Here is a 26797-nt window from a genome sequence, read left to right on the forward strand (position 1 = left end):
TTTCCATATTGATGCTAAGCACCACCATTCACAGTTATCAGCTGATTGCTACGTTCTGAAAATAACCATCAAACATCTTCGCTAGCGTTCCCCTGGCCCGGGTACTATGAATGACGGGGAACCAAGGTGCACACGACCTTATTTCGCGCTTAGAAGCCGGATATACGAGACTCGTTATCGCTGAGAACGAGATTTATGACAGCTCGAACACTGAGGCGGCTCATCTGGTCAGGAGCGGCCCCCGATCCTTGCCATTTATCTCTCCATAACGTCGTCACCGAGCGAGCCTTTGTCCTCGTCATTCTTGCTTTCCTCTACCATGGATGCCTTGAGGGCCTCTGTCCCCGACCTCGTCTTGTCATGGTGCATCCTCAAACCTAGCAGGCTCTCCCCGAGCGATGTCTTCGCCCTGCAGATCCCCATGAACGCCAGAGTGGACGTGAGCAACCTCAAGCAAGCGATCAAGGCTACTATGCATCCCGACCTCGACGGCCTCTCCATCCTGCAATTCAATCTCCTGAAGCCAAAAGTCCCCATCCCGTTGTCCGAGCTCGACAGTGTAGAGGTGTCGTTCGACGAGCACATTCCGGGTGATGCTGATCCCGGTCGCTTCGACACCTTATGGTCGTGCACGCGACTCGAGGAAGTGTTCTACAAAGCACTCGAGAAAGGCGGCCTTCACCTTCTTGTCCAGCTGCCAAGGGATCTTCATGTCTCCGTGCCTTCCATCGCATCGTCACAGGGAGACGAAGACCGTAAGGCTAGACGATTGCAGTTGCTCGAGGAACGTAAGTGAACTCACTACAAACTGAATCGGTACACCCTCAGGCATTGACGTCTTTTCAGACCAAGCAAGAGCAGTCGAAGCCGCGCGTAGAGCCCTTCCGCCCGCGGAAGGCGCCCTTCCTCTCAACTTCCGCGACCAGCAGCGAATAGCCCCTATCCTCAACGGCCGGCCCGCGGAGCTCCGGGCTATGCCAGTCTGCTTGTACAACTCCGTCTTCGCCGATTTCAAAGCCGATCTCGCGAATGTTGACCTCTCTATCACGCACAATCAGTACGCGTGGACGTCTGACCTGCGGACACTCTGGGCTCGACCATACGCTACGGACGAAGAGCGGCGCACGGCCACGCTTCCCTTCCTAGAGGCTATTCTGGGCTCCAAGATCGAGACCACTCAGACGGAAGATAAATTGAGCTCGGATTACGCTATTGTTACGCGTGTGGGGGGTGTAGAGCTTGTCCGTGGTGTTATTGAGTGGCAGAACGAGATGGGAAGTGGCGGGGTGGACCCCAGTATCAAAGGTGCGCTCTCGTACAGGAAGTACTGGGCACAAAAGAAGGTACGTTTTATTCACGTCGATTAGCTCCATTGGCTTATGCTGTTCCTCGTTCCTAGCTGGATAGCTATCGTAAGGCGTGCCCCTGCCCTGCGTTCATCATCTCCATCGCTGGTCCGTGGATGGCCATTCACGGCGCTGCATTCACCGAGTATGCAGCAGCCGAACCTCTCACGGACTTTGTGCGCATTGGTGCCTATCAGACGGAAGAGATGCATCTCTATGACGCAGCACGCACACTCGTTGCTCTGCGAAACGGCTTGCAAGCCCTCGACGACTATTATAAACGCACATTCCCCGACATCCCCACACCACCCGCGCCTACTGGCGAACGCTTCTTCCCCTGGCTCCATGAATTCGTGCTCAACAGAGGCGTCGACGGCGCTGAAGAGGGCGAGACAGTGACAATGGAGTACATCACCAAGCTCGCGGACGACAGCCCCGTGAAACCCATCTATCGCGCGCGACGCAGCGACACTGGCGCACCATTGGTGGTCAAGTTCGTGCAGCGGTACAACGCAGCTGCCCACGCTCTTCTCGCTTCGCGCGGGATGGCGCCGCGTCTGCTACACGCCGGCCCCGGGATCGGCGACCTGCAGCTAGTGGTGATGGAGTACATCCAGGGAACGAACGCGGAGGAGGCGTTTGGCGGGAACGTACTCCCGCCGTCAGTGTTCACTCAGGTTGAAAGGGCGGTGGCGACGCTGCATTCGGGCAAGTTCGTGTTTTGGGATCTGCGCTCGGCGAACGTGATGATCGCCGCGGAGGACGAACGGCCCTTGATGATCGACTTTGACTGGTGTGGTGTGGATGGGGAGACGGTGTACCCCGTGAGCACGAACGATATGGATGTGGATTGGCATCCTGGAGTGCGGAGGGGAGAGCCGATGCGGTGCGAGCATGATTTGTGGATGTTGGAGAAGATGCGCCCAACCTTGAAAGAAATAGAAAATAATTAGAAAGAGGCATTTGGGATCCATAAATAATTAAGTAGAGCTATTCATGTTCATTTTATATCGCCATTGTAAAGGTTATGCAATGTCCATTTCTGCTTGCGTCTCCTACATACACGGGCAAGATCGCATGCGTGCTAGATTGTGTGATATAAACAAAGTATATTGCATAAGGAAACCTGAGCTAGCCTTGCGGCACTAACACTAGTCATTCAATTCATTCAGGGCCTCAGAGTAACTAGAACCCATGCCAAAAGTTGCGAACTCCATTGTGTTGGCGTCCAGGTCATTCGAAGTCCCTCCTCTGAGTTGATTGAAGTCGTGTTCCCTAATACTGAGCATCATGAGAGGCCCAATCATGGACAACTGCAGACTGCTCATGAGGGTTCCCACCATGGTAGACAAGGAAAGTGGGACCAAGTAGTCACTTAGGTCCATCTACATGCACCATTAGCCCTGAGCGTTTATATTGAATATGAAAGGCGAAATACGTGGAGAGTAATCAATATGATCTGAGCGCAGGAAGGAAGCGTCAAGGCGATAAACGCACTGTCAAGTATTTTCAGCACGTTCATTACCATTAATAAACTCGCCTCACGTAAAGAAATAAATAACATTGTCTCGAATTATCAAACCCGCCAATGCGCTGAGTTTTGTCGCCCCACTGGATCGAGTGTTCTCTCTGAACATTTTGTATAAATGAACCATTGACATCGTAAATAGCGCGGTTTCATAGGCCGCAAGAATGATTTGAGACCATTCTTGATACAGAATGCCTATCATGCCGGACTGAGAGACGTAGTTACAGATTCCCAAACCTTGAAAGCAAACAAATCCAGACGTATGAGTTATATATGTTACACCGAGAATTATCCAAATTCACCTGATACTACTTGCAGTGGGGCCATAGACTTGATTTTGAGAACAAATTCCGTTCCTTGTGTCGCAATAAAGCAAGATCCAATAATAATTAGCACTCCCTGAGTTCTTCCATAAAGGGCATACATCCGCAAGCCCATCATGGCTTGCGAGTCAGAAGCATCAGTTTGAAGCTGTATATGACCTTGTGAATACATACCGTTGAGAACAAAGTAAACTGCTGGGATCATCACAAAGTCGTGTACGACTATAATAGGAGTGCCTGAGTTGATGTGAGAAACACAGCTTCAAAACGTACGAGATCCATACACCTGTGTTAGTGTCAACGTCAGCTACTAACCTTCAAAAAGTCTGGCAACTTTTCTTACATCTTAGGGGACCGGCGTTTCAATCGATATCAGCAAAGTAAACTTTGAGCTCGCACACGATAGCTTACTTTGCTACTAATATAAACGGGTTCTATGAGTGCTAGACCTGATATGACGATGTTCATCATTGACCCTCTTTCCGTTCAAATGACATGAATACTTACCTGAACTGGAGATTAAAGTATGGATATTTAATAGAGCATTGATTGAAGTCGAGTAATAAACACACATTGTGATAGTAAGCCCACCATATCTCAGCTTTATTTGAACTAAGGTGTCAGACGATCAATCAGTACTGCAGAGCCATACAAGTGCTTACAATTGTGTACGAGATCCGGGAGATGTTGGAGGATCCTGAGCTCTAATCAGGTCGTGTGAATACCTCTGTATCTCTAGAGCGATTCTTTTTTTATACCCAAATTAGATCGATCTGAAAGAGGGAGAAAACGGCGGACAAGAAAACTTGGCGTCAGCGACAAAGGCAGTAGCTGCACGCGAATTCTGTTTACTTCGCGATCAAAATCAATGACTACATGTTATAAGAAAAGTAAGTCATAGTCATCCCATTTTCGAGGGTGAACGAACTCGCCACAAGCGTAGACGCTTAAACATGCACATGCGACTAAAGGGTTGGGTGAATGAAAGACGTTATATTGTCCATTGACCGCGCTACTTTTCTTCATTAATAATGTCAACACACCTCTGGCGTGATTGCTTGCTTGTTGGTATGCTAGAGTTTTGATTATCGTTTGGGCGTCCATGTCAGAGGGGCAGGAGAAACTGCTAAGGTTATAGTATGAATAGGTGTGGTTTGCGGTTATTGGGAACAGCTAGATTGCCAGCCCAAAAGTATATATGTAGGAAAGGTGAAGGTTGCGCATAACCGTGCCATCCATCAGCGTTCAGCACATCAAAGATGAAAATGGGGAGAAATATGCATAAGGCGATACGCTGCGCTTAGGCGCCGCAGCTCATCACATGAGATCAATGTGGCTCACGCTAGTAACTGTTCATTAATGATGGACTAACGCCCCAATCAGCGCCCACTGTGACATATAACAGCATTAGCATGAAACAGCTCTTCAGTCATTTATGGTGGGTGTATACGCGTTTTGAATGCTGAAACAAGCGAGCCACTGTTATTGTACAAAGTAATATTGGTACGAAGTACAATCCGTCACCACCAAACACATATGCTACTTAACATCGTCATCCCGAGACTCAGGCCGCTGCAGCTTATCCTGCGTAATCCACACAACATTTCTCTGTTGCTTGTGAACCTTCGACTCAGGTTCATCCTTTCGGTCAACAGTCACAACAGCCCCATCGTCTTCATCATACGTGCGCGTCTGGTCGATCTGCGTGAGCGTCACGTCCCTAGTGACAGTGGCGGTAGCGTGCATCCTAAAGTCACGCAGATTGAACGGCGTGAGGTCCGTCGCCATATCCGAGTTCGCCGTGCTCGTGCCGAGGGTGGTGGCGAACGTTTTGCGCGTCGGAATGCGGAACCGGAATGTCGACTGGCGCGCGTGGTCGCTTTCTTCTTCGTTCTTGCCGTATTTACGCATGATGGCCGTTACAACGACGGGGATGTTGCAGACGATGAGGGAGAAGGTGTCCTGGGGCAGCATAGTCGGCGAAAGACACATTGAGGTAGGACGGAAAGTGTACCTCAACGATAGCAGCGATGACGACTCTGATGCCTCCGTCGGTGAGGATGAACGCGGCGTGAACGAGGGACACGATTCTACGATGCGGGACATGGTGGTGTCATGCTGTGCAGATTTGAGCGCTCGGATAAGAAACAGGCTTACGTGGTGACAATACATGTGGAGAAAATGATCATTAGACGCCTGCGCGTGCCGTCTATGGCGTCCATCCCCCAAATAAGTCGAAGTGGTGCGTAGATGAGCAAACCATCCGACAGAATGTCGGCTGATAGCAAAGCCCGAAAATTAGTGTATTGGACGTAAACGCGTGATGACGTCAATGGAAAGTTACTTACTCACGAGCTGGCAAATAGCGACTTGCTTGTTGAGAGGGCACTGAGGCGACGCTGCATTTTTCCAGTCGTGCATTGGTTCGCATACCTGGTATTGGGACTTAAAACGTAGCAAACGGCGATCGCTCGGAGGTGCTTACCCAGAGTACCTGTGCAATCATAATAAGGAGGATGACAATAAAAATGATCGCGATGCGATGGAGGATCTGCGAGGCATCAGTGGCGTGAAAATGCTACAACGGTCAAGGAACTTACTCGTCTTGTCCTCGGGTCTGGGTCTATTCGGATGACAGAGTACAAGATAGCTAGCCGCGCTGTCCTGATATGCCATGACCAGAACTTAGATGAAATTCCACAGTAAGGCGAAAGCAGATCTTACCAAATAATAGCGTAAAAAGTAGCAGCCATCAAGTAGTACGCAGCGATGTTGTCCATATGTGAGAGGACGCCTGCATATCTCGGATTATTAGCTGGAAAAGTGAGAGCTTTAAGTCATGACGTACGTGGATTAGGCACGTGCATGAAGACGGAGACGATTTGGACAAAAAGGAAAATCATGGAGAGAAAGGCGCATGCATCATCCCACCAGAACCTGTCTCTGCGCATGTACAGACGGATGCATGTTATGACAATTGCGAACGCAGAGCAGATGCCCGACGTTACTGTAGATAAGTCGATGTCAGTCCGGAAAGTGCGAAAAACCTGATGATTTTGCTTACTTTTAAGTTGAACAAGACCTGAGAGCATGGCTGGAGGACAGAGAGGCGTTGGAGGCGAAATCGCAAGGCTTTTGTGGCATGAAACTGCGCAAGCGTCGATGATGTATCAACATCAGGGCGAATCACTACACAGCCGAACACCAGGAGGAGGCACCCAAAGCCTAAACGAAGGTCCGAGTAACCTATGAAAGGCACTTGTTATAATTACCCTGCGCCAATATTAGGTTTTCAGCTAAGTTATACAAACAGCGTCAAATCCAGTTCAATAATCAAACCTTGTACCTCGAGGCCTGGTGCTGACTTGTCTTGGCAGACCACAGCTCACGACTCCAAGACGATCTTGTCAATGGATTCGTGTGGATGCGTGGATGATTGGCTGTTCGCAGCAATGCGCTGCGTGCGGGCCTACTGTCATCCCCCGTGAGAATGTACACCACCGCCAGGATGTACAACTGTCTTTTGTGGCCGTTTCTCCCGCAAAACTCTCAAACTAAATTCATGATAATTATGATCCTATGCCATTCCATATCATCCTGCGTTGGATTGGCAAGGGCATGTCTAGAAATGAAGTAACATGGCTCAAAAGACAGAAAATGGGCTCTTTTGAAAAAAATTTGAGCTCGGGTCAGTAACCAGCTGTGAAATAACCTCAGGTTGTGAGCAAAAGAGTAATCATATATTGAGCTAACACCTTCCGCCCCCACTGAAACAAAACTGGGCGCAACCAGAAGGCACAAACTCTCAATATTTTGGACCGATGACAGAGTGTCCTCTCGAGGCTCACTATAATCTTATAGCCGCCGTATCGGCGAATCCGGCTCGGCAATAACACCATGATTTTCCTTTTATGGCTCGGCTACAGCCAATACCCTGCCTAATATGGGCTTATCACCGATATCGGCTCCCACGCAGACTGTACAGTCTGACGGTGGCCGGTCCTTGGTTCTAAAATCCACTGATGTTCGTATAGTAGGGAATCCGTCCACTTTGGCGCTTCGTAGATTTTTTCAGTATTAGTTTGGGTCTTGGGGATGCTTCAAACCTTATTTTACAGGACGGGCCAGCGAGGAAAATATTCCAGGACTTACGGAAATTTGGCTGTCTCTTCTGGCGGGGGATAACAGTACCTTCTTTGTAGCCCTTCGTTCTATATGAAGCTGAGCGATGGAAAAGCTTCATTGGGAGAATCCGATAGCGGCGGAGGAATGATGCTATGGAACATCTGATGCATCCGGTTTGGTAACAAGGTCTTCTAGAAGACGGTGGTTGCTGTTGCGCCCCTCATGGGTTGATGGAAAACATATATAAACGAGAGCAAGCGAAGGGAGGGAGTCGTGCTACGCGGTACCACCTTCTCCGAGAGGGAGTGACGGAGCGAGAAGACCAAAACGGCCGTTGCAAAGAAAAGGGTTATCTTACAACCACGGGATATGCATCGGTAACTCCCGGAGGCGTGGGAGAAAGACAGTGTTATGATCATATGGTCACCAGGGTGCCCTGTCAACTCCAATTCAATCCGTAATTAAAGTGCTCGCCTTTACTGCATACAGTGAAGCGGGCGGCACTCCGGCGTCGCCTCTTCCTTTCACCACCCCATCACCAACCCACCAGGATGCGCTTCTCTGGCTTTGCGTTCTGCATCGCTGGCGCAGCCTCTGCGCTCGCTTTGGAACTTGAACCGGCCGTTTACGCCGCGAACAGCACCTTCTTGGAGATGACCGCTATTGTCACCCAGAATGGAAGCTCGGCGCTGGAGTGTTGGCGCTTGTCGGACCCATTCACGACTTCGGCTGGCGCCGGAACGGCTGGTGCTTCCACCTTGAACATCAACAATCTGGCGAACGCGACTTACACTGTCGTTCCGCCGAGATTTGAAGGCGGGATCCATAACGCGCCTTATCCTCAGTAAGTTCTTTGCTTACTGATTCGTTTCTCATACCCTGATGATCTGACCTTGAACGTCGACTAGATTGGTCGTGTTCTTGTCAGGTGTTGCACTTGTGACGCTTCCCAATGGTACAGACAACGCATTCGTAGTTGGAGGGGCAGAGGGTATAATCGTTGCCGTGGATGTCACTGGGACGGGACACAACACAAGCTATCCGTCCAACATGGAGACACGAGCCCTGCAGATACCTTTCGCGAGCGGTGCAATTCCTCCGCACGACGTCATTAACTCCGGTCCATGTACAGCTGCCTCCCAAGTAGTAACGTCGTTATGATATGAAATCAATGATGAGCGGTTGGAGAGCTAAAGAGGACTTTAACAGCAGACAGCGATTTGAAGGAATACTAGCATATTAAGTACGACTAACATCTCGTTTTAGCGGCGAGGGGAGTGCACTTAGCATGTGCAAAGAGGCCTTCGCGTTCCCTTCAAAATCCATGTCTTCCAACATTTCGCCGCCAGCCAGAAGATTGAAGCATGATAGCTGATCAGCCTAGTCCATTCCAACCAAAGTGTAAGCGAGATCACCGCCCAACGCATTACACGAAGGCCCATTTTATGTAGGAATGAAGCTAAGACTTATCCATAAGTAATCCGCAATCACATGGGATAGTGACAAGGAATACAAGACCCAAACACGATTTTCCAGAGAAGTAGCTTTGGTCTTGACTGCAGAAGCGAGTTCCGCCCCCTATGGACGCCGGTTTAATAGTCAAAAATGGCAGCACCGGTACTGGCTTCAGAGGTTGTAAGCAATTATTCTGAGGCGCCCTTTGCCGCCGTTGACAGCTCTCGTTCCGTGTACGATTTTCTATTTTGACGTGCATATATATACTAGTACATCATCGACTTCACCAAGGCATATCTTCAGTAATAAACGTGTTTATTTTTTTTCCCTTTCAAGCTTCGCTACGTTCGGATTGCCGGGTAGCAGCGGCAAACTCCAGGGTCTCAGCAGGTAAGCGGTTGGAGGATGCCTCCTTGCGCAGCTTTGCGTTGTACTCTCTGATGCTCAGCATCATGAGAGGACCCAGCATATTCAATTGGAAATTGAGCCAAAAGTTTGATACGATTGCGTTAAACCCAATATTAAAATTGAAGGCGCCCTATGATGAGAATGCCTTGTAACAAATGAAACTTCACAGAAATCACTGACACTCACGTATGGATCAATGATGGCAGTAACGTTCGACCCTAGATTAAGCGTCAAACCAAAGAAAGCTCTGCAGCAGACAGTTAATCTTTTCAATGCTCTATCATGATGAAAACACGACTGGCTTACACGAAGAAGTAGAAAATATTGTCTTTGATGACCAAACCCATCAACGTGCTCATTGTTGCGGTGATGGTTTGACGTTGCTCTTTGTAGTGCTTGACAAAACAAATGAGTGACATGACAAATAGCACAAATTCGTAAGCGACAAGAGCAATGTCTGCGGAAGTTTGGTACCAAGCCTGTTGCTCTGACAGACGATATCCGCATGAAGTTCCTTGTCCGGGAATATTCTGGACTTTAGGCCATATAGACTAATCAGATGCATAGCCCATACCTTCACATATTCCAGGCTCACCTAGCATGTCCAGTGGGAACACGGTCATGTATGTCAGGACTATGTTTACTATCTGTGCTGCTGTAAAGCAAATACACAGAAACACCAGCACTTGCTTAGAGCCCCCGTAAAGGGCATAGATGCGCAATCCCATCATAGCTAATGGATGGAGCTATCAGCGGTCCATAGCATAATTCATAACTAGAGCTAGTACGTACCGTTCAGGGAGAAGAATATAGCAATAAATACCACCAAATCGGCGATTATCATCCTTGCAGTGCCTTGAGAAACATTAGTCAAGTGATGTTACGTTAATTTAAACCTCACATCTAGCAAAATAATATCAAGCGTAGTATGGAGTGTCATGTTTCACTGGCTTACGACTGGCATGGAAATATGAAGGTTTATCGAGGTATTCACTAGGATGTCCAAAAGATGTCTTACTTGGAGAGATTCAGATACCACAGGAATATCTATAGAGTTACTCGATCATTAGCCTGTACATGGAACGCGCATTGTTGACCCGCTTACAGGTGCTGTTGATACATTATAATTATTGAAAATTTAGTGAATTCATGAAGCAGGCCTCATCCTGTTAATTGCGCGACGCACAGACTGTTGAACAATCCCCCGTATCGCATCTGTATGATGTCCTCATTACTAAGTGTGAATATATGCAAGTGGCTTGGACATACGATAGCATAAGATAGGTTTGAGAGCTTGGCATTCTTCCTTCTCTATTGAGATATGTGAGGTTGGGATGAGGCGGACAGGTGCGTCTCTGGCGCTGCATACCCAGACAAAGTCCACCTCGAGAAAGTTGTGAGCTAATTCCCGTACTTTATCTGACTGCTTCTTACCTCTCTGTCCAAGTCAAGCACTGGGGTGGCGACCTGACATCAGCTTTTGCAACGTTTTTGAACGATAGTAACTTACACCATGTATAAATGTTCAAGAATGCGACTGCCGCTGGAACGAAGGATCATGGGTCTTAACACAATGTGATGGTACCCTCACGGAGTTTCTTACCATCTACAAAACTCGTTGTGTGACTGTATATAAGTACTTGAGATAATGTTGGAGTGTACATGGTGAAATCTTGCAAATGTAGCGAAGAGAGGTGTCGACTCCGAGTCGTACTTTTAGGAGACCACCCGGTGGACCTTTATAGGAATTAGGTGGTACCGGACGATGGCTCCATCGAGAGAAGGCCCGATACAGAACTACATGGCTCTCATCCTATTGGATGGGGTTACAACATTCATGATGTATTAGAAGGGGTATTGCACTACGACAACGCGGAGATCTTATGGAAACATCATGACCGTTATGAACATCAAACCTACCACCCGAATGATAACATACATTCCGTCTCAGTCAATATGCTCCGGTGGTCTAGACAGTGATTTATCAGTGGTTCGGGGTCATTAACATGCATAAAATCGAGCTACACCTGCGGTCTTTGATAATAGTAATCTCCTGCAAAGTAATCCATGCACGTACAACCCTTACATAGGTTGAAAATAGTCAACGATTTTCACCTAAGTGCTTCGAAGAAGTGACGTCAAAAGCAGACGATGGTGCGAAGTCGGTGTGGTAGTTCTCTGCGAGGCCATCTGGTTGTTTGAAATTTCAAGTTTCATGTGTAGGTTCCCATCTTTGAACGCGGACTCCCATGCTGGCTTTCATCTTTGAAATAAACATCATTTTATGATCGGTAGAAGCAACGGATTGGCCACTAGGCCTCAGTCTATTCCTGATTGCAAACCTATTTTCGACACATGTACATTCTCCTGTGCCTTAAGCAGTATCAGCACCCCGGAAACCAAGCAACATAGATTAGAGGTGATGCGACAGAATGCATTGCATGGCTTACCAACAACAAAGCAAGAAACCAGGATCGCATCGCACCATATCCCTGACTACACCGTCACTGTAAAGCAGTCATGCACTCAGAGTACCCAAGAATGGTTCTTCGTCATTCATTCCTCTAACATTCACTACCAGCTATCCGGCCTGTAGGACTGCAATCATGGGGACGCGGAGGATCGCAAAGGCGATATTCTGATACGCTGCTCGTCTGCCTTCACCAAACCCCTTTGAGTACCTGCAGTGCAGCGTTCTCGACCTTGGGGTAGACCGATCGCTTGATGGTAGTGCACTATCTTTGGTGTAAGGACGGCGAGACGCCGAAGGGAAGCACCTTGCTTATGCGGAGTGAGGATGATGCATCATCTCGTGTTTCCCAGCGGTGTTGTCCTCTTCTGGACAGAGGTCGTAGAACAGGCGTTCAGAGGATGAATGCTCATACTCCTACTGAATGAACAATCTCGAGATCAACTTACATTTTGGCGATGCACATGTACAACTTAAAGGTAGAGACGGCCAACCGCAGTGCGAAAATGATATACTATCGCACGGCTTGATACTGGCCATAATAAGCTCACCGGTTGAGGATGCCCATTAGGTCCATAGCCTTGGCATCCTCTGCGGTTGGCTGGAGCGCTGGAGCATGGGGATGCTTGTCTACCCATCCCCCGTTCATGATACCAAAGGAAGTTTCGGTCCCATTACCCTGCAATTCAACACATCAGCACCCTCCAAGATCGTCACTATCGACTCAGCCCACTCACCACCACGTTGTGCGGGAACCCAAGGCTGAACGGTGCAACGCCCTCGATCTCCTTGATGTGCTCCTTCGTCAGGCGCACGCTCAGCGCCTCCACGTTCGCCTGGAGCTGCTCGACCTTGCGCCCTCCGATCAAGGGGAACACGTAGGGCGTCTTGGCCATCACGTACGCGATGGCGATGCTCGTGATGTGCTGTGCACCGACTTCGCCCGCGATGCGCTCGAGCGCCTTGCTCATAGCGCGCTCGGTCTCGTTGCGCTGCCAGTTGGGCCCGTGCACCGTGCGTCCGTGCTCGCCTGTGCTGGCGCGCTGGGCTTCTTCGGCATCGGTGCGGATTTTGCCCTGGCACAGGACGCCCCAGGGGGCGAGGGCAATGCCTACCATGAAAGTTCGGTTTGAGCGTTAAAAGGGACAGGGAGCGGAAGGGGAGAGGCTGACCTTCGGTACGTGCCATAGGGATGATGTCGCGCTCGAAGGAGCGGTCGAGGACATTCCACATGCCTTGGTAGATCACGAAGGGCGTTTTGCCTGTCATGCGGGCGTACATGTTCGCGCGCGAGACGATCCATGCTGGGGTGTCCGAGATACCCTGTATACATCCTTGGTTTAGCTCCCTTCGAAGCAGGATCACGGAAGGGAAAGATGCTCACCAGGTAGAGCACCTTGCGCGCCTGCACAAGCGTGTGAAGCGCGTTCATGACCTCCTCGACAGGGGTGTCCCAGTCCCACCAGTGGACGTACAAGATGTCGATATAGGATGTGCGGAGTTTCTTGAGACTGGCCTCGACGCTGATGTGCATCGACTTGGCGTTGTTTCCTGTGTACGTGATCTTTTGCTTGATAGCGTCGTTCGCGTCGACAAAGTTCGTAGTGTACTACCATAGGATGCGCCGTTCAGTACCATGGCGCGATACGATACATTGGATGCGCAAACCAGGTACTCACCTTGGTAGCAATGACCAGCTGATCTCTGATACCTTTCGCCTCCGCCCACTCGCCAATGAACTCCTCCGAACTTCCATTCTGGTAGTTGTTCGCAGTGTCGATGAAGTTCCCGCCCATCTCGTAGAAGGCATCGAGTAGCTTGAAGCTCGATTCCTTGTTCATGCTCCCGAAGCCCTCGTTTGCCCATTGATCACCGATGCTCATCGCGCCGAGCGCGAGCGGAGAGACATGTAAGCCGCACGTCGGCGCCAGTGCGCGATACCGGCCGAGGCGCGACTCGGGTTTGGGGGCTTGTCCGAACAGAGGCATGGTAGTGAGGTAGGAATGTGAGTTGGGAATCAGATGCGTATGCTCTGGCGTCGGGTGCCTTTGGTTATATACCCCACCAAAAACACGGGCGCAGCGTCAGACTGATATCAGGTACACATGGTAGACAAGTAGAGTTGTTCAAGGTCGTATTGGTGTCTGCCGTCAGCTTGCGCGTTGGAGCGGCGGGAGGAGTTTGGAGACTGATGGCGGCTGTCAGCTTGCGTGGTCGACCGGCAACGTAGCTCATCGACCCGAACGACATCCGGTCTCTTCTGGTGTGAAAGTTGGGTTGAAGTCGGAGGCCCGATGGAGCCCGCTGACATGCGTTGGATATGTCATTGTCTTGACGCTGTAGCAAGTTGACAGGAGCATTTCGTGGCTGTGTAGTGTACAAATTCGCGACATTCCGTCGGCATTCTCCGGCCGTCACTTCAGTCTCCAAGGTTTTCCAATCCCGTCGAGTTGTCCTGCGCGGAAATGTCCATAGCAGACCATCGTCCCCATTCACTTTCGTCCAGTGTATGAATGCTGTTGCTAACTACACAAGCTCGAGCAAAAGAAAACCCTCGCCACAGAATGTGAACGGCTAAAAAGACCGACGCTGGTGAACACGGGACCCCATCGTCATGGTTCTCTTCCTGAAGCATCTGACCCTCCGTTCCAAACCAGTCGACCTCTCCGCTGCCCGGCGCTTGCATTCTCAGTGCCCCTTCATCTCCCTCACTGATAGGCGCAGACTCATTTCACTGGTGTTTCAACTTGAGTTGCACGATGCCCGGCAAGATCGTTCGTTATGAGACACATGGTACGCATATAAGCTCCCGTTACATATCATTATCCTCCCTTCAACCTGCGATCCATTCTCCCCTTATATTCACACCGATACTGCCACAAATGCATGCTGATTTAACGCGAAAGACCTCCGTTTCCCCACTTCGCTTACTGGAGATGGCACAGACGCGATGTAAGCCTCCAATGTATTAGCCCCTGTCTTACGCACATCTTTGCGCCCTTGTCTTCCTCTTGCGTGTCACGGACGGCAGCATTCTGACCATATCTCTGTTTCTATCATCACAGGAACACAGACTGCGACTACTCGTCTGCTTATGTTTCCATCTACACCGATGATGGACAGGTCGGCCATGGCATGACATTCACTATCGGACGTGGAAATGACATTGTATGCCTCCTTCTCCTGCGACCTTCTCCTTATGCTAAAACCGCATAGGTGTGTCGTGCAATCGAAGAGCTGTCCACAAGACTGCTCAACAAGGACCCTGAAGAGTTTTTCGCGAACATGGGCAAGGCGTGGGACTACATGTGTGCGGATCCACAGCTGCGCTGGTGAGTGAGCTTATCTTACGTTGGCGGGCTTGTTCGATGCTGATGGGCAATCCTGCGTAGGATTGGTCCCGAGAAGGGTGTCATCCATATCGCAGCGGGTGCCGTGAACAATGCGCTGTGGGACATGTTCGCGCGTGCTAGAGGGAAGCCAGTGTGGAAGCTTGTGGTGGACATGTCACCCGTTTGTCTTCATCGTCATCACTCGAAGTTTGCGTCGTCTGAGCGATGTGCAAACCCAAACAGGAGGAGCTTGTGTCTGCAACGGCTTTCAGGTACATTACCGACGTGCTCACGCCCGAGCAGGCGCTCGCGATGCTCAAGGAAAAGGAGGCGGGTAAGAAGGAGCGGGAGGCGAACGTACGGGAACTCGGGTACGTGGATATACTAGATATTAAGCTACCTCAAGGCCTGACCTAGGGTATGCTGCTTGATAGATACCCCGCCTACATCACTTCCGCCGGCTGGCTAGGTGAATCTCTCCTCCTTTGTGTACAAGTGAGCATCGCACTGATGTACTCCACACCTCAGCCTACCCCGACGACAAAGTTGCCCGCCTCACCAAAGAAGCCGTCGGCAACGGCTTCACACACTTCAAAATGAAAGTCGGCGCTGACCGCGCCATGGATCTCCGGCGCGGTCTGCTCATCCGGTCCATCATCGATGACCCCGCGAATCTCCCGCCGCACCTCAAGGACCGCAACCCCGAGACAGACCCGAGCCTGCGCGGGAAGAACGCCGGGCCGACGGGGGCGGTGCTCATGGTCGACGCGAACCAGGTGTGGGACGTGCCGCAGGCGATCGAGTGGATGAAGGAGCTCGCGCCGATCAAGCCGTGGTTCATCGAGGAGCCGACCGCGCCCGATGATATTCTCGGGCATGCGGCTATTCGTAAGGCGCTGAGGCCGCATGGGATCGGGGTCGCGACGGGCGAGCATGCGCATAATCGGATGGTGTTTAAGCAGCTGTTGCAAGCGGAGGCGATTGATGTGTGCCAGATCGATGCGTGTCGGCTTGCGGGGGTGAGCGAGGTGTTGAGTGTGCTGCTTATGGCTGCCAAGTGGGTGGTTTCTGGGTGTTTCGTTTGCTTCATCTAAGCAAAAACCATAGGTTTGGCATCCCAGTGTGCCCCCATGCTGGTGGCGTTGGCCTATGCGAATACGTCATCCACCTTAGGTACGTTGTTCATTCTTTCGCCAGGCCTTGCTTTTGTTCACCTATGTCCTCGTGCTACATAGCTTGATCGACTACATTTGCATCTCGGGCACCATGGAGCGCAACGTGCTCGAGTTCGCGACGCACCTCCACGAACACTTCGTCTATCCGTGCACGATGAACTCCCGCGGGCGCTACAGTATTCCGGTCAACCCTGCCGAGGGATACAGGTGGGTCCCCCGCATCGCGTGTCTAAAAGGGCGTGGCTAACCAGAACTTGACAGCATCGAAATGCACAAGCAGAGTATTGCGGAGTACGAGTTCCCAAACGGGAGCTACTGGGCAGGCGTTGCGAAGGAGAAGAAGTGAGGTTGAGACTATGTGTCTACCTATCGCTAGCTTTGACTTAGCGAGGGCCGAGGGGCTTTACCATTGGAAGATATCTTGTATTCCGTGTAGCTGTAATTGTATCATGAAAGGGTTGCATGTGTCTGTACAGGTGCTAAATGACTATCGATGACTCTAATGAAATTGGGCGAGCCCGAGTGGTACCAGCCCTCGGAACGAGAATATCTATATCTCCATCCCAGAAAAAAATACAACAGTACCGCGGTAGACGTGAAGGAAGAAGGCTACCCTTATACAGGGACAAACTCTACCAAAGCCATCTCAGCGAGATCCCAGTACTTCTCGAATTTGAAACCTGCGTCAGTCCTGTCGCAGCGAACGTTAGATTTCAGTCACAAAGTTAAGACCATAGGTGGACGTACGCCAGAGACAGGAACTCGCCAAGCGAGCGCTCCTTGGCATTGAACTGGAGCTGCATGTTGACGTCCATGTAGTGCGCCCTCGCGCGGCCCGCGCCAAAGTTGGGCAGCAGCGGCGCAGGTGCGGACTCGATGCCGTGTGCGAGGGACTCGGCGAGGCCGGATTTGCGATCGACGTGCTGCAAGACGTAATCCTCTGTGTTACTCGTCATATTAGCTCAGCTGTAATATTGGGTGGTTAGGCAAAGATGATGTACGCACGGATGAGAAGGCGACTGGTGGGGCTCATGGACTTGCGGACGTTCTTGAAGATGGTGAGGGCATCGGCATCGGGCCAGTCGTGGATGATGAAGCGAAGCTATACATGTCGCGCATCGTTAGTCTTGACATGGTATGTGATACCATGCGGTGGTGAGGACGTACGAAGTACAGCTCGCAGCCCTCAACCGGGGAACCGTTGAAGAAGTCGATTGGAACAAAGTTAGCGCGCTTGTTGGCGATGACCTCCGGGTACTCCTTGGCCCAATGCTTGAAGGTTAAAAAGATGCCAGTGAGCCAAACTGTAAAACCTAAGAGAAAGTAGAATCGCTCACGTCAATCGTGTGATTGACAACCTCCTCACGGTCCTGCAGCGTAACCGTAAGGTTTGGGAATTTCCGCGCAAGCTGCATCGAGAACGAGCCGACGCCAGCGCCGATGTCGCAGATGGAGGTATAGTCCTGCCAAGGGAAAGCTGTTCGTGCTTCATGTTAGCACTTGACATAATAACTCGGACGTCTTGTGACTAACCGTGTAGAGTAGCGAGTCCGCCCAAGCCCCACTGTAAACCCGTCATGGCGAACGCAAAGTTCGTCCTTCGCTCTGGCTGCATGTGATGTAATTGTTAGCTGCTGGTTGGACGGAGGTTTGACCGACAACCTACGTTTGCCTCAAGCCACTCGAATATCGACTTTCCCTCGAAGCCCTCCTGCTCGCGCGCGTAGTACATGAACGCACTTTGGCTTGCCTCATACGAGGGGCCGCACGTAGGATCGTCCAGATACTCGGAGAACACTGCACCAGTGCGGTACACTTCGGTGAGACCCCGGCTCGCGAGCGCGCTCCAGCCGTATGGTAGCTCGGAACGTAACGAGTTGGAGAGGCGGTTGTTGGCGAAGACGTCAGTATCAACTGTTGCATTATCGAAGTCAGTGCTCTTGCAGCCTTGGAGAGGTGGCAGAAGTACTAACCTTCGATGAAAACGTGTCGCGTAGCATTGGCACGCATAATTTGTCCGAGCTTCGCTTCAGGCACGTTAATCATCCTGGCCAGCTCCTTCAGGTGCAGGCCTTCCGGGTGTTTGGCGAGGATATCGGGTACCTTGCGCTCCAGGGCAACACGGAGCATTTGAGAATCGAGATGGTTGTACGCTCTCTGTGTGCGAGTTCAGCTTGGTGACGAAGAAAGTGCAGAAAGATGTATAACGTACTTGGTAGACGGTCTGGCCCACAGGACTGAGCATCAAGGTGAGATGCTCGCACGCACCCTCAAGGACACGCAGTGCCTTCTTGAGCGCAATGACATCCGTCGTGCTGTCGACTGGGTGCAGGACAGGCGACGAGAGCGAAGGGATATCCTCCCCAGTCTTTTGCCACTCAGAGACGGCGGCCGTCGCTGAAGAGGAGATAAGCGAGAGGAGCGTGTCAACGTCGATGTTTCCGGACATATTGTTGAGGGTGAATGAAAGGCAAGCTATAAAGCTGGGGTTGTGTAGGAGGAGTGGGATCTGAGCTATCATATGAGCCACCGTCGAGTCGAGGTTTTATACGTAGTCGGGCTTGACCATCTTGGATCACGATTTGTCTATACTGACAGTAAATTTGTCATGTATAACAGGAGAAAACAGTCAGGAACAGGCCGCCGTATTACGTTTTCCTGAGTGACCGAGACTCTCAGCTCGATAACGATGGAAGGCCCAATGTGGGATGTTGCATCATGTTCGAAAATACCGGAGTCGGGTTGACAGTCCATCAATGGATCAGTCCCCGTGAGTATCGGACTAACTATCGGAGTGCATGCAGAAAGGATCAACTGACCACCCCGTCAGGTAACCAGGTTGTAGTGGAGGGCTACTCTGAGCTCAGGATCATATCGTATCTTATCATACCATAATCACCGTGACATCATATCCGTGTACATCATCTATATCATATTTTTTTACTCTGATATTTACCTGGGCTCTGAATATCCTTATGTCTAAGATCTGAAATCTGTCGCGTACCGAAGGTGCGTTAATTCGTGTTCAACGTTCAGTGCATGCATGGTCCGCTGTCATCAACCGTCGTTCACTCCACGTTCCAGCACGTTCCCTGACACTTTGCCGCGGTCATCAGGTATCCGCAATTGCTCCGACCCCTTTGGATGCAAGCCGGTCTGTTTTATTACAGTCATCGGATGATCTAACCTTTACTTCCCTTTCGCTACCGTCGTTCGTTCGTCTCTTGCACACTCATTGTATGTCGTTCAGTGTCCGCGTACTAATGTCCTGCTAGAACGGCTAGAAGTTCTGTCGCTTCATACAGTATTATCCGACGCCAATGTACCCGGCGCGTGTATATCTGTGAGATAAAGTAGCTTAGTGCCACTCTAAGTTCATACCAAGTGAGCAAAGGGCTGGCGTATGTCCTCAGGAACACTCCTGGGTGCGAAACCTGTGAACCAAATAAGCGCCAGGAAATAGTTGCCACTGACGGGGTGAATCTTCAGCATTCAATGCACCTTGTCGAGACAACATTCGTCCTTTCCTCGGAAATGTGAAAATACCCACACAGCCGTCCAAGATCGAGCGCGAACACATCTGTACTCTAAGCAGCGCCCGGATAATCGGGAAACTGTGCTATTCACCATCAAGGCAAATAACCTACCCCTGAAAGGCCTCAAGGCGTGAACGATCAAACGTCCACTACATCTTTTTGCTATTTTGGAACGCGACACTGTTCCCCGAGATAACGCAACAGGACCATGTTGACCGGAAGGTACCAGCCCCGCAAAACTCTTCGAAGTTCTTTGGGAGATCCGCTGATACACTCGAAAGGGATCCGCGAGGATCGCGAGGACAGCTTGTACAGCGATACTCACAGTTACACTTGGTGGCGTAATTGCGTAGCTGAGGACACGTAAGATATGCGATCAGATGCGTCAATGCAGTGGACTGTACCGTCAGACCAGCGATGATAACGGGGCGCAAAGACGACCATCACTGAGCGCTTGAGCATGTACCCCGCCACCACGCGCACGCGCGCCGGTCAAGCCTTCGTACGGTCCGGGCCCTACGGACAGAGTAGAGGGTTTTCGATGATGAGATGACCTCTTAGAACAGAATCACTGCGCGCCGCGCGGAGTGGAGAATCTACGAAGAGCCGCAGTAGCGTACTCTGGGCCCAGCCCGCTGGACCGCATATCTGCACGTCGCTTCTGTTCACATCCACTACAGATGACCTGTTGATAGGGGCTCTTGATGAAACGGCTTTTCCGAGCGAGCCACACTAAAGACGCGTTCAGAGCCCTACCACACGATCTTTTAGCCGACTTGAAGTTTGCAGGCAGGGAGCGTCCAACACGGAGGTGGCCCTGGGAGAACTTTATAACACTTTCGGCGATGAAGGACACCAGAAGGACGGCTGAGGAAGGGGATGCTGTGAGAAAACGAACTGGTGTTGGTATGAGTTTACTTGAAAGAAGCATGTAGACTGTCAGAGTGGTTAGCCGTGCGATGAGAAGTGGTGAAGTTGGCAATAGCACTGAAGGTAGATTTGGTAAGGACTAGCGGGTTGTATTGTAGCAGGTTTGTAGCGATGTAAAGAAGTGTAATAAGTGTATGGCAGCTAGTGGAAAGGGTGGTCAAAGCTGGAAATCTTGAAGCGACGAAGACATGGTACTCACCTCGGTCCGGTGTCCCTATCCATCCTCAGCTCTTTTTAGACTTTTTCCCGCTCTCCTTGAACAAAACGCGCTGTCCGACTAAACAAAGTCCTGTTAGATTCTACTGTGGAGCTAAAGCATGAATGCGCACCCTGAGGGTCATACTTCACGGCGGAGAGTCGCGGGCCCTGACGGAGACGGGTGGTAGTATAGAAGAAACCGGTCTGGGCGGTCGACACCATGCGTACTATCATCGTCCTATTGAGCAAGATAGAAAGTATGAGCGAATGGAGTAGCAACGCGAGGAGACAGAGTCTTGCCGTGCTTTGGACTTGCCCGCCATGGCTGGATGGAAAGAGGTTGGCGAGCGTCGGAATTTGCCGGCGCAGACGACCACACGCGTCGAGGGTGTTACGCGGCTCAGCGCGCCGCTGCACATTGCTTCCGTCCGTCTTGCCACCTATCACACGAAAGTAACGTTCGCTTATCCTCTCGCCACAAAGGACTCGGTGTTCATACAACCTAACCAATATCCAGACCAAGTCAGTTGTGCCCCGCTAAGTGGCGTGTTTACGGGATGGACAATTACTATTCCTTTTTACACGCCGGAGCGCAACCGCAACGATTGACATTTCCAAGGAAAAGTTTTCCCCCACTAGTTCCTCGTGGGTGAAACGTCGTCAACCCTAAGCCGTAGGTCCAAAACATCGAAGGTTACGCGTCAATCTCAACCGAGCCAAGGTGACAATTCGGCTTATTTGGCTCAGGGGTATACACGCTTTGAACATCATGAAGGGCGCTGAACGATCAGCGGGACTCGTATATCGTGCGAACACAAAACCTAAGGTCAGAGGATTAAGCTTGAAAGATACATCCAGCTACTTCTCGTATATAGGACAGCCACCCGGAGAGGATATCTAATATTTCTCAGGTGATACGTGAAGATCGGAACCAAATTGGGACCAGCGCATAGGTGTGTGCAGGGGCTGAAGTGCTGAAGACGTGGTTGACTGTCTTCATAGGATTTACTCTCCTTCTAGGGAGACAAAAGATACAATGGTATTATAGCTATACGACAGCTACCTATACGACAGCAATGATTGGCGGTACGATAGGTCAAGTACGCGTTACTTATTTCGTTGAGCTTTAGTTTGGCATTGTTCCATGGCTGTGGTGAACATCCTCCCCGCTCTGACGCCCGCCTAAAGTCTGTGAGAATATTCAGCTTAATCTATTACTGCAAGTCAAGAGAGCTTGATCTGCGCGGCCGTGTTCTAGATCAACCCTCTGAACACTAATACTCCCCCTTGAAAGGCGGCCGTCACTTGTACCATCGAACATGGTCCCTATGCATCAAGAACGAGTTGATCTAACTGGGCGATAGCTGCAAAATTCAGCACATGTGTGCTCATTGGTTACTCACGACCTCGGGAAAATATGGACTTGGGCCACCGTGTCACCACCTCATTCTCAGTAGCCTTCTACTCAACGCGTGTAAAGTAGGAGCCCTTGCCACATCTTCACCGATCCACCCTGTTTCCGATCGAGTAGGACTTTGCCTCGATTTGTATTTTGACGGCAAAGAGACATGTAAACACATTAAAAGCCGAGCCTGTCCCCGTGCAAGCCGGGAACTAGGGAGTTTTTGACGCTCAATGCCCGTATCCTTCGGATCCAGAATTCGAATCCAGGAACATGCACAGTCGAACACAGCGTCTATACTTTCAAAGAACCAGGAACAAAAATGATGCCATGCAAACAGCAGCGCTGCGTGTACTTTCATCGATGGACTCTGTGATCAGATTGTGCCTAGTAATGAATGCTTTACCATGTCTTCTCTTCAGCCCAGTTTCCCGATTATCGCAGATTTTGATCCATCACATACCTGGGAATCAAACCTATATATAACATGATACATGATGGCCTGAGCCAGTGGTGGGCGTTGACGTGGACGTACATTGCTGGGATTTTCACAAAGTACGTGCATCTTACGCATTTTATTTGGTTATGTCGGAAGAATCTCAGGGGCAATTTTTTTTAATTCTAGCACATTTTGATACCCGAGACCACCATTACAGCGCGCCATAATTGGGTTTTCATTATAACACGTTGTCAACGGCAATAAAATGGCGTTACATTGGGTTTTAAATTGATGCCCGGGGAATTCTTACAGACTTGTGCGGTAACAATTTGCCGTTAAATTCGGTTATTTTGGCTTGGTTACAATATTACGGCATTTCTATGGCATTCCAACGCGTCGAAATGGTGGGCTCTGAGGAAGCATTAAAATCCCCTTTTAGAAAAGTCCGACATATAGTGGTTGTGGGGACTCAGGTTTTTAGCTTATACCATCAGTGAATCCAAAGTCGATCTATTGTCTTTCATAATTTCTAGTGTAAGCAGGGCTGGGGTTTGTCCAAGTCTATGAGGGGCCCGGATAAATGTTATACATTGTTAAGTCATAGGTAATACCCGCCTTCGTCAGAACTCTTTGCTAGCACCGTCGATGTACCTGACCTAGATTTGTTTAACAAGTTATAGGTTATCGTACCTTAACAATGCATCTGATGATCGTAGAACAAGAGCTATACTCGCATTGTTGATAACACCGATGCTATGTATATACCAGGAATAGTAGCCACTTTCAGGAGCAGGCCACTTAAGTCAGAATATATAGGTCTCAACAGTGGCTTTCCCGAGCCCGTCATCTTTCCTAATTCCACTTCTGGTAATATCTTCTTCTAATGAGCCTATCAGTGTACTCTTCTACGTCCAGGCGAAGAATTATACTGCTGGTGAGCCACACTTTATGCTGTGGACGCAATTATCGTACTCAAGCAACTACATGTATTACCAGTGGCGATGACAGTTTTAAATCTGTATTTGTGGGGTACGTAACCTCCGTCTAATCAGAAGAGCTGTCCGTACAGACTAATATATGTTATCACTGAACTAGCCCTTGACATAAACCGTGAGGTCTGTAACGCTCTGAAAGGTCTATACACGATTTACAAACAATTTGGATCTTTGTAGAAAAGACTTGTCTGGGTGAGTTCCATGGCGATGCCTAGATTAAGTGGGATGTCACTGTTAATCTTACCTGCTCAGGACAAGAAAGGCCTGAAAGTCGTCAAAATATCGTACGGAATTGTGCGTTGTCTCCATCTGATACTTGTTGACGATTTTGACCATGAAAAGCTACGATTCGGGGGGTTGTATTATAACATGTGAGTAGTATATCCGGTCTACAACATGGACTCAAGTATCTTGGTCGCTTTTGCTCTCAATATCAGGTCATGTAAGCTTGTGCATATCTCTTCTTTGAGTGATATTTACTACACATATTAGCGCTGCCCGTGAAGACCGAGTCAATCACAGTGAGTCATTGAGGCATTACCTAAGTTACACATATGACGGAGTAGTGGTTATATTACTTCTCGTCCTATGCAGGCGTGAGTTCTACTCGTGGAAATGACACCCGTTTCTCCACTCATCTAAACCCTTCCAGATGTATGACCTCATCCTCCGACAATGCGATGTTTGTGCTGAAGTTCCCCAAGGTTTAGCAACAGTCTTGACATGTCAACTGGTTGTACTTCCAATCATATACATCGTTATGAGTGGTACGTATGAGCACGGGAACGGGAATATTTATAACCTATTTCCATTAGCAATGATGGGAATGCGAATATACGCTCTCTATGGAAGGTCAAGGTGCATGTTGATCCGCCTCGGTATTTTATTCTGTGTAGCGCACGTCGCAAACATATCTCTTTCATACATGTCCATTCTTCCTATAAATCCGCAAGGTAAGCCCCAAATTAAACACTGCCCTAATTGACCCAACCTTATGTACGGACACAACAGTAATCCAAACGTCGGAAGAAGGTTATATATGCTCATTTCACGTTTCTCAATTTCAAGTATGGTGCAATGTAACTGCACCCATTGCGCTCATCGTCTATGAAACTATTCTTTTTGGCATGTTGGTTCTTTGTTTTATCAAACATTATAGAGAAGTCCGAAGAGATATAAATAGGAGCAAGAACATGACAGCATCAAGCAACGATCTAACAGGTATGGTCCTGAGAGACAACGTGTTCTACTTCTTTGCGTAAGACATGGTATTCAGATTTAAAGGGATAGTGTTGAATGATATAATAGGGCCTTCTGTGGGTTGGTTTTAGAAGCCATCTCGTCGTACATTTACTCCGTACGTGTGATTTCCTCTGATAACAGAATGGTTCAAAGTCTTACCTTAAGTTTCCTAGCCCGATTTTGTTATAAATCTGGCGTTCTCTGATGTTATCCCAAACATCTGCTATACCTTCTATGTTTCTATGCTCGGGCCACTTATGATGCTTAGCATCCGGGAATACCACGCAGCTCAAGTGTCTGGAGGAGAATCCTCTGGTGGAGAAGAGCTGGTCGAAACCCTAGAGTTTGCAGTGTTGAGCTCTCAGTATAAGCATGCAAATGTATGATATGACACGCATCAGATGGCTCAGGTTTAATAATGCGAACTTCCAGGAAAAAACACGAGTTTATCTAAAGCTTCAATGAGTGAATAATAAAAGTGACTAGGAAGACGTGCCCTAGAAGAACTGCAAATCCGTCAGGCTCGCATTAAAGCGCCTGGGAGGGATAAGCCTTGTCCGTACGCTTGCTGTACACGCAGCCACGCGAGTGTATAAGGGTTTCATCCACTGTTGGTCACCACTCACCCCACTCAAGGTCATAGAACGAAAGCGTGAACCCTATTCAAACGCTGAAAAGAACATAGATGAGGTGCAGTCTGACCATTCAGTTAATGATATTGTCTAGATCCGGTCAACCTTCACAGCTGACAACTTCGACTCTGATTCTGATGATTGGATGGGCAAACATAGCACAGTGGCTGAGAAATCAAGGTGGAATAAGAGAAACAGGGTGAATTGGCTGTTGGCTGTTGTCCATTTACTGTATATTGAAGTACTACAGTGAGTTTATAGCGTGGTTTATCAAGTCGATGACTACCTGTGGGTTAGATATGTATGGTGAATGTCCTCCACCTTCAATTGTGTAACTATGGAAGCCGTCCTCCAGTTTGTTCAGTATATCTCTCCTTTGATTTTCCTGCTTGTCAAAGGGCCATGTGTTGCAAATTTGTCTTTCTGGCAGAACAGGTACGACACTGGATGGTGGTTGTACGCGTCGTACTCAGGATCTCCCGCCGTGGCCACGCTCGATGATGGCATCAATAAGTCTATGAACTTCTGACGTTCGGTTTCTTCGACATCGTTATAGAACATCTCTCTGGGGTTTTGCATAATGAACCTGTCGTCTCCCTAGCCAGAGCGCATGATCATGCTGTTGTCAGCAGGTAAGCAACATATGAATTCAGAAATTCACCTCCATTGTAACGGCAAGCGATGGTGTGTGGTACTTACTCCCAAGGTTTGGCTCCCATCGGGACCAGGATCGCGCATAAAAAGACGATGCGGAGGACACCTTCTGGTATTCCCACCTCCTCGCGCTGACAAAGGACGATCGCGAGTATAGCTGGGAAGTCTATGAAAGCGCGAACTCACCGGGCAGTTAGTGTTGGAGGTTGAGTAGGTAGCTTGGTAGCTGGTAGGCTGACGATGGTAGTCGTTCGGTGGAAAGAGAAGACTTAGATGATATTCATGGTAGCGACTGTATATATATGACAGGAGCGTGTGAAGTCACTACCGTATTCGTAACTACTATGCAGTCCAAGTCCCACGGTAATGCAGGACGGCTACGTAAGCAATGAACGTGGCCCTATGCGATGAACGCGGAGCCACACGAATGCGTGAGCGCTAAAAGTACCAATGGGATACCTAGCGCCAGAATAGACGTATGAAGGCGGTGTTTACTTGTAGACCTCGTAGAGGAACATCGCCGTACAGGAGGCTTCTGGATGAACCAATAAAGCCGTAAAGGGTCGAATACTAGACGTAAATCTGACACCCCCCTCGAATCGTATTC

The 26797-nt window shown here is 49.6% G+C and overlaps 9 protein-coding genes across 9 annotated transcripts; 5 read left to right on the forward strand and 4 right to left on the reverse strand.

The window, feature by feature from the left end:
* Positions 1 to 1247: 1247 nt before the first annotated feature.
* CONPUDRAFT_108658 (uncharacterized protein) lies at positions 1248 to 2326 on the forward strand. The gene is made up of 2 exons (XM_007773481.1): positions 1248 to 1343; positions 1400 to 2326. Exons 1-2 carry the CDS (start codon positions 1272 to 1274, stop codon positions 2297 to 2299), a joined length of 972 nt encoding a protein of 323 aa, XP_007771671.1. The 5' UTR covers positions 1248 to 1271; the 3' UTR covers positions 2300 to 2326.
* Positions 2327 to 5057: 2731 nt separating this feature from the next.
* CONPUDRAFT_31182 (uncharacterized protein) lies at positions 5058 to 6205 on the reverse strand (the record flags this gene model as incomplete). Its single annotated transcript, XM_007772893.1, has 8 exons — positions 5058 to 5159; positions 5212 to 5287; positions 5355 to 5475; positions 5546 to 5630; positions 5683 to 5748; positions 5798 to 5861; positions 5922 to 5991; positions 6046 to 6205. Coding segments are annotated over 8 exons (744 nt in total), but the record flags the coding sequence as incomplete, so codon positions are not given.
* Positions 6206 to 7609: 1404 nt separating this feature from the next.
* Positions 7610 to 8501, forward strand: CONPUDRAFT_108661 (uncharacterized protein). Its single transcript, XM_007773482.1, has 2 exons — positions 7610 to 8166; positions 8231 to 8501. The coding sequence occupies exons 1-2, from the start codon at positions 7874 to 7876 to the stop codon at positions 8481 to 8483; spliced, it is 546 nt and encodes a 181-aa protein (XP_007771672.1). The 5' UTR covers positions 7610 to 7873; the 3' UTR covers positions 8484 to 8501.
* A 607-nt stretch (positions 8502 to 9108) lies between these two features.
* On the reverse strand, positions 9109 to 10029 carry CONPUDRAFT_92006 (uncharacterized protein; the record flags this gene model as incomplete). Its single annotated transcript, XM_007773483.1, has 5 exons — positions 9109 to 9315; positions 9372 to 9432; positions 9492 to 9720; positions 9781 to 9918; positions 9978 to 10029. 5 exons carry the CDS (start codon positions 10027 to 10029, stop codon positions 9109 to 9111), a joined length of 687 nt encoding a protein of 228 aa, XP_007771673.1.
* Positions 10030 to 11832: 1803 nt separating this feature from the next.
* CONPUDRAFT_83984 (arylalcohol dehydrogenase) lies at positions 11833 to 13739 on the reverse strand. The gene is made up of 5 exons (XM_007773484.1): positions 13335 to 13739; positions 13040 to 13264; positions 12828 to 12978; positions 12393 to 12766; positions 11833 to 12334 (listed from the first exon to the last, which is right to left on the reverse strand). The coding sequence occupies exons 1-5, from the start codon at positions 13641 to 13643 to the stop codon at positions 12203 to 12205; spliced, it is 1191 nt and encodes a 396-aa protein (XP_007771674.1). The 5' UTR covers positions 13644 to 13739; the 3' UTR covers positions 11833 to 12202.
* Positions 13740 to 14316: 577 nt separating this feature from the next.
* On the forward strand, positions 14317 to 18632 carry CONPUDRAFT_145818 (enolase C-terminal domain-like protein). The gene is made up of 19 exons (XM_007773485.1): positions 14317 to 14448; positions 14562 to 14607; positions 14721 to 14823; positions 14872 to 14987; positions 15048 to 15168; positions 15231 to 15358; positions 15422 to 15456; positions 15516 to 16044; positions 16095 to 16160; positions 16223 to 16369; positions 16424 to 16853; positions 16910 to 17102; positions 17168 to 17264; positions 17330 to 17434; positions 17500 to 17639; positions 17696 to 17771; positions 17829 to 18076; positions 18136 to 18319; positions 18375 to 18632. The coding sequence occupies exons 1-11, from the start codon at positions 14415 to 14417 to the stop codon at positions 16506 to 16508; spliced, it is 1410 nt and encodes a 469-aa protein (XP_007771675.1). The 5' UTR covers positions 14317 to 14414; the 3' UTR covers positions 16509 to 16853; positions 16910 to 17102; positions 17168 to 17264; positions 17330 to 17434; positions 17500 to 17639; positions 17696 to 17771; positions 17829 to 18076; positions 18136 to 18319; positions 18375 to 18632.
* A 2220-nt stretch (positions 18633 to 20852) lies between these two features.
* Positions 20853 to 21066, reverse strand: CONPUDRAFT_60690 (uncharacterized protein; the record flags this gene model as incomplete). Its single annotated transcript, XM_007772928.1, has 2 exons — positions 20853 to 20905; positions 20958 to 21066. Coding segments are annotated over 2 exons (162 nt in total), but the record flags the coding sequence as incomplete, so codon positions are not given.
* Positions 21067 to 21147: 81 nt separating this feature from the next.
* CONPUDRAFT_156651 (uncharacterized protein) lies at positions 21148 to 21367 on the forward strand (the record flags this gene model as incomplete). Its single annotated transcript, XM_007773486.1, has 2 exons — positions 21148 to 21279; positions 21344 to 21367. 2 exons carry the CDS (start codon positions 21148 to 21150, stop codon positions 21365 to 21367), a joined length of 156 nt encoding a protein of 51 aa, XP_007771676.1.
* A 2301-nt stretch (positions 21368 to 23668) lies between these two features.
* Positions 23669 to 25290, forward strand: CONPUDRAFT_75307 (uncharacterized protein; the record flags this gene model as incomplete). Its single annotated transcript, XM_007772994.1, has 12 exons — positions 23669 to 23696; positions 23763 to 23782; positions 23840 to 23854; positions 23915 to 23956; positions 24005 to 24033; positions 24155 to 24183; positions 24257 to 24258; positions 24315 to 24429; positions 24559 to 24615; positions 24674 to 24883; positions 24994 to 25019; positions 25078 to 25290. The coding sequence occupies 12 exons, from the start codon at positions 23669 to 23671 to the stop codon at positions 25288 to 25290; spliced, it is 786 nt and encodes a 261-aa protein (XP_007771184.1).
* Positions 25291 to 26797: the final 1507 nt, after the last annotated feature.

Source organism: Coniophora puteana (assembly GCF_000271625.1).
Source record: "Coniophora puteana RWD-64-598 SS2 unplaced genomic scaffold CONPUscaffold_10, whole genome shotgun sequence".
Lineage (NCBI taxonomy): Eukaryota > Fungi > Basidiomycota > Agaricomycetes > Boletales > Coniophoraceae > Coniophora > Coniophora puteana.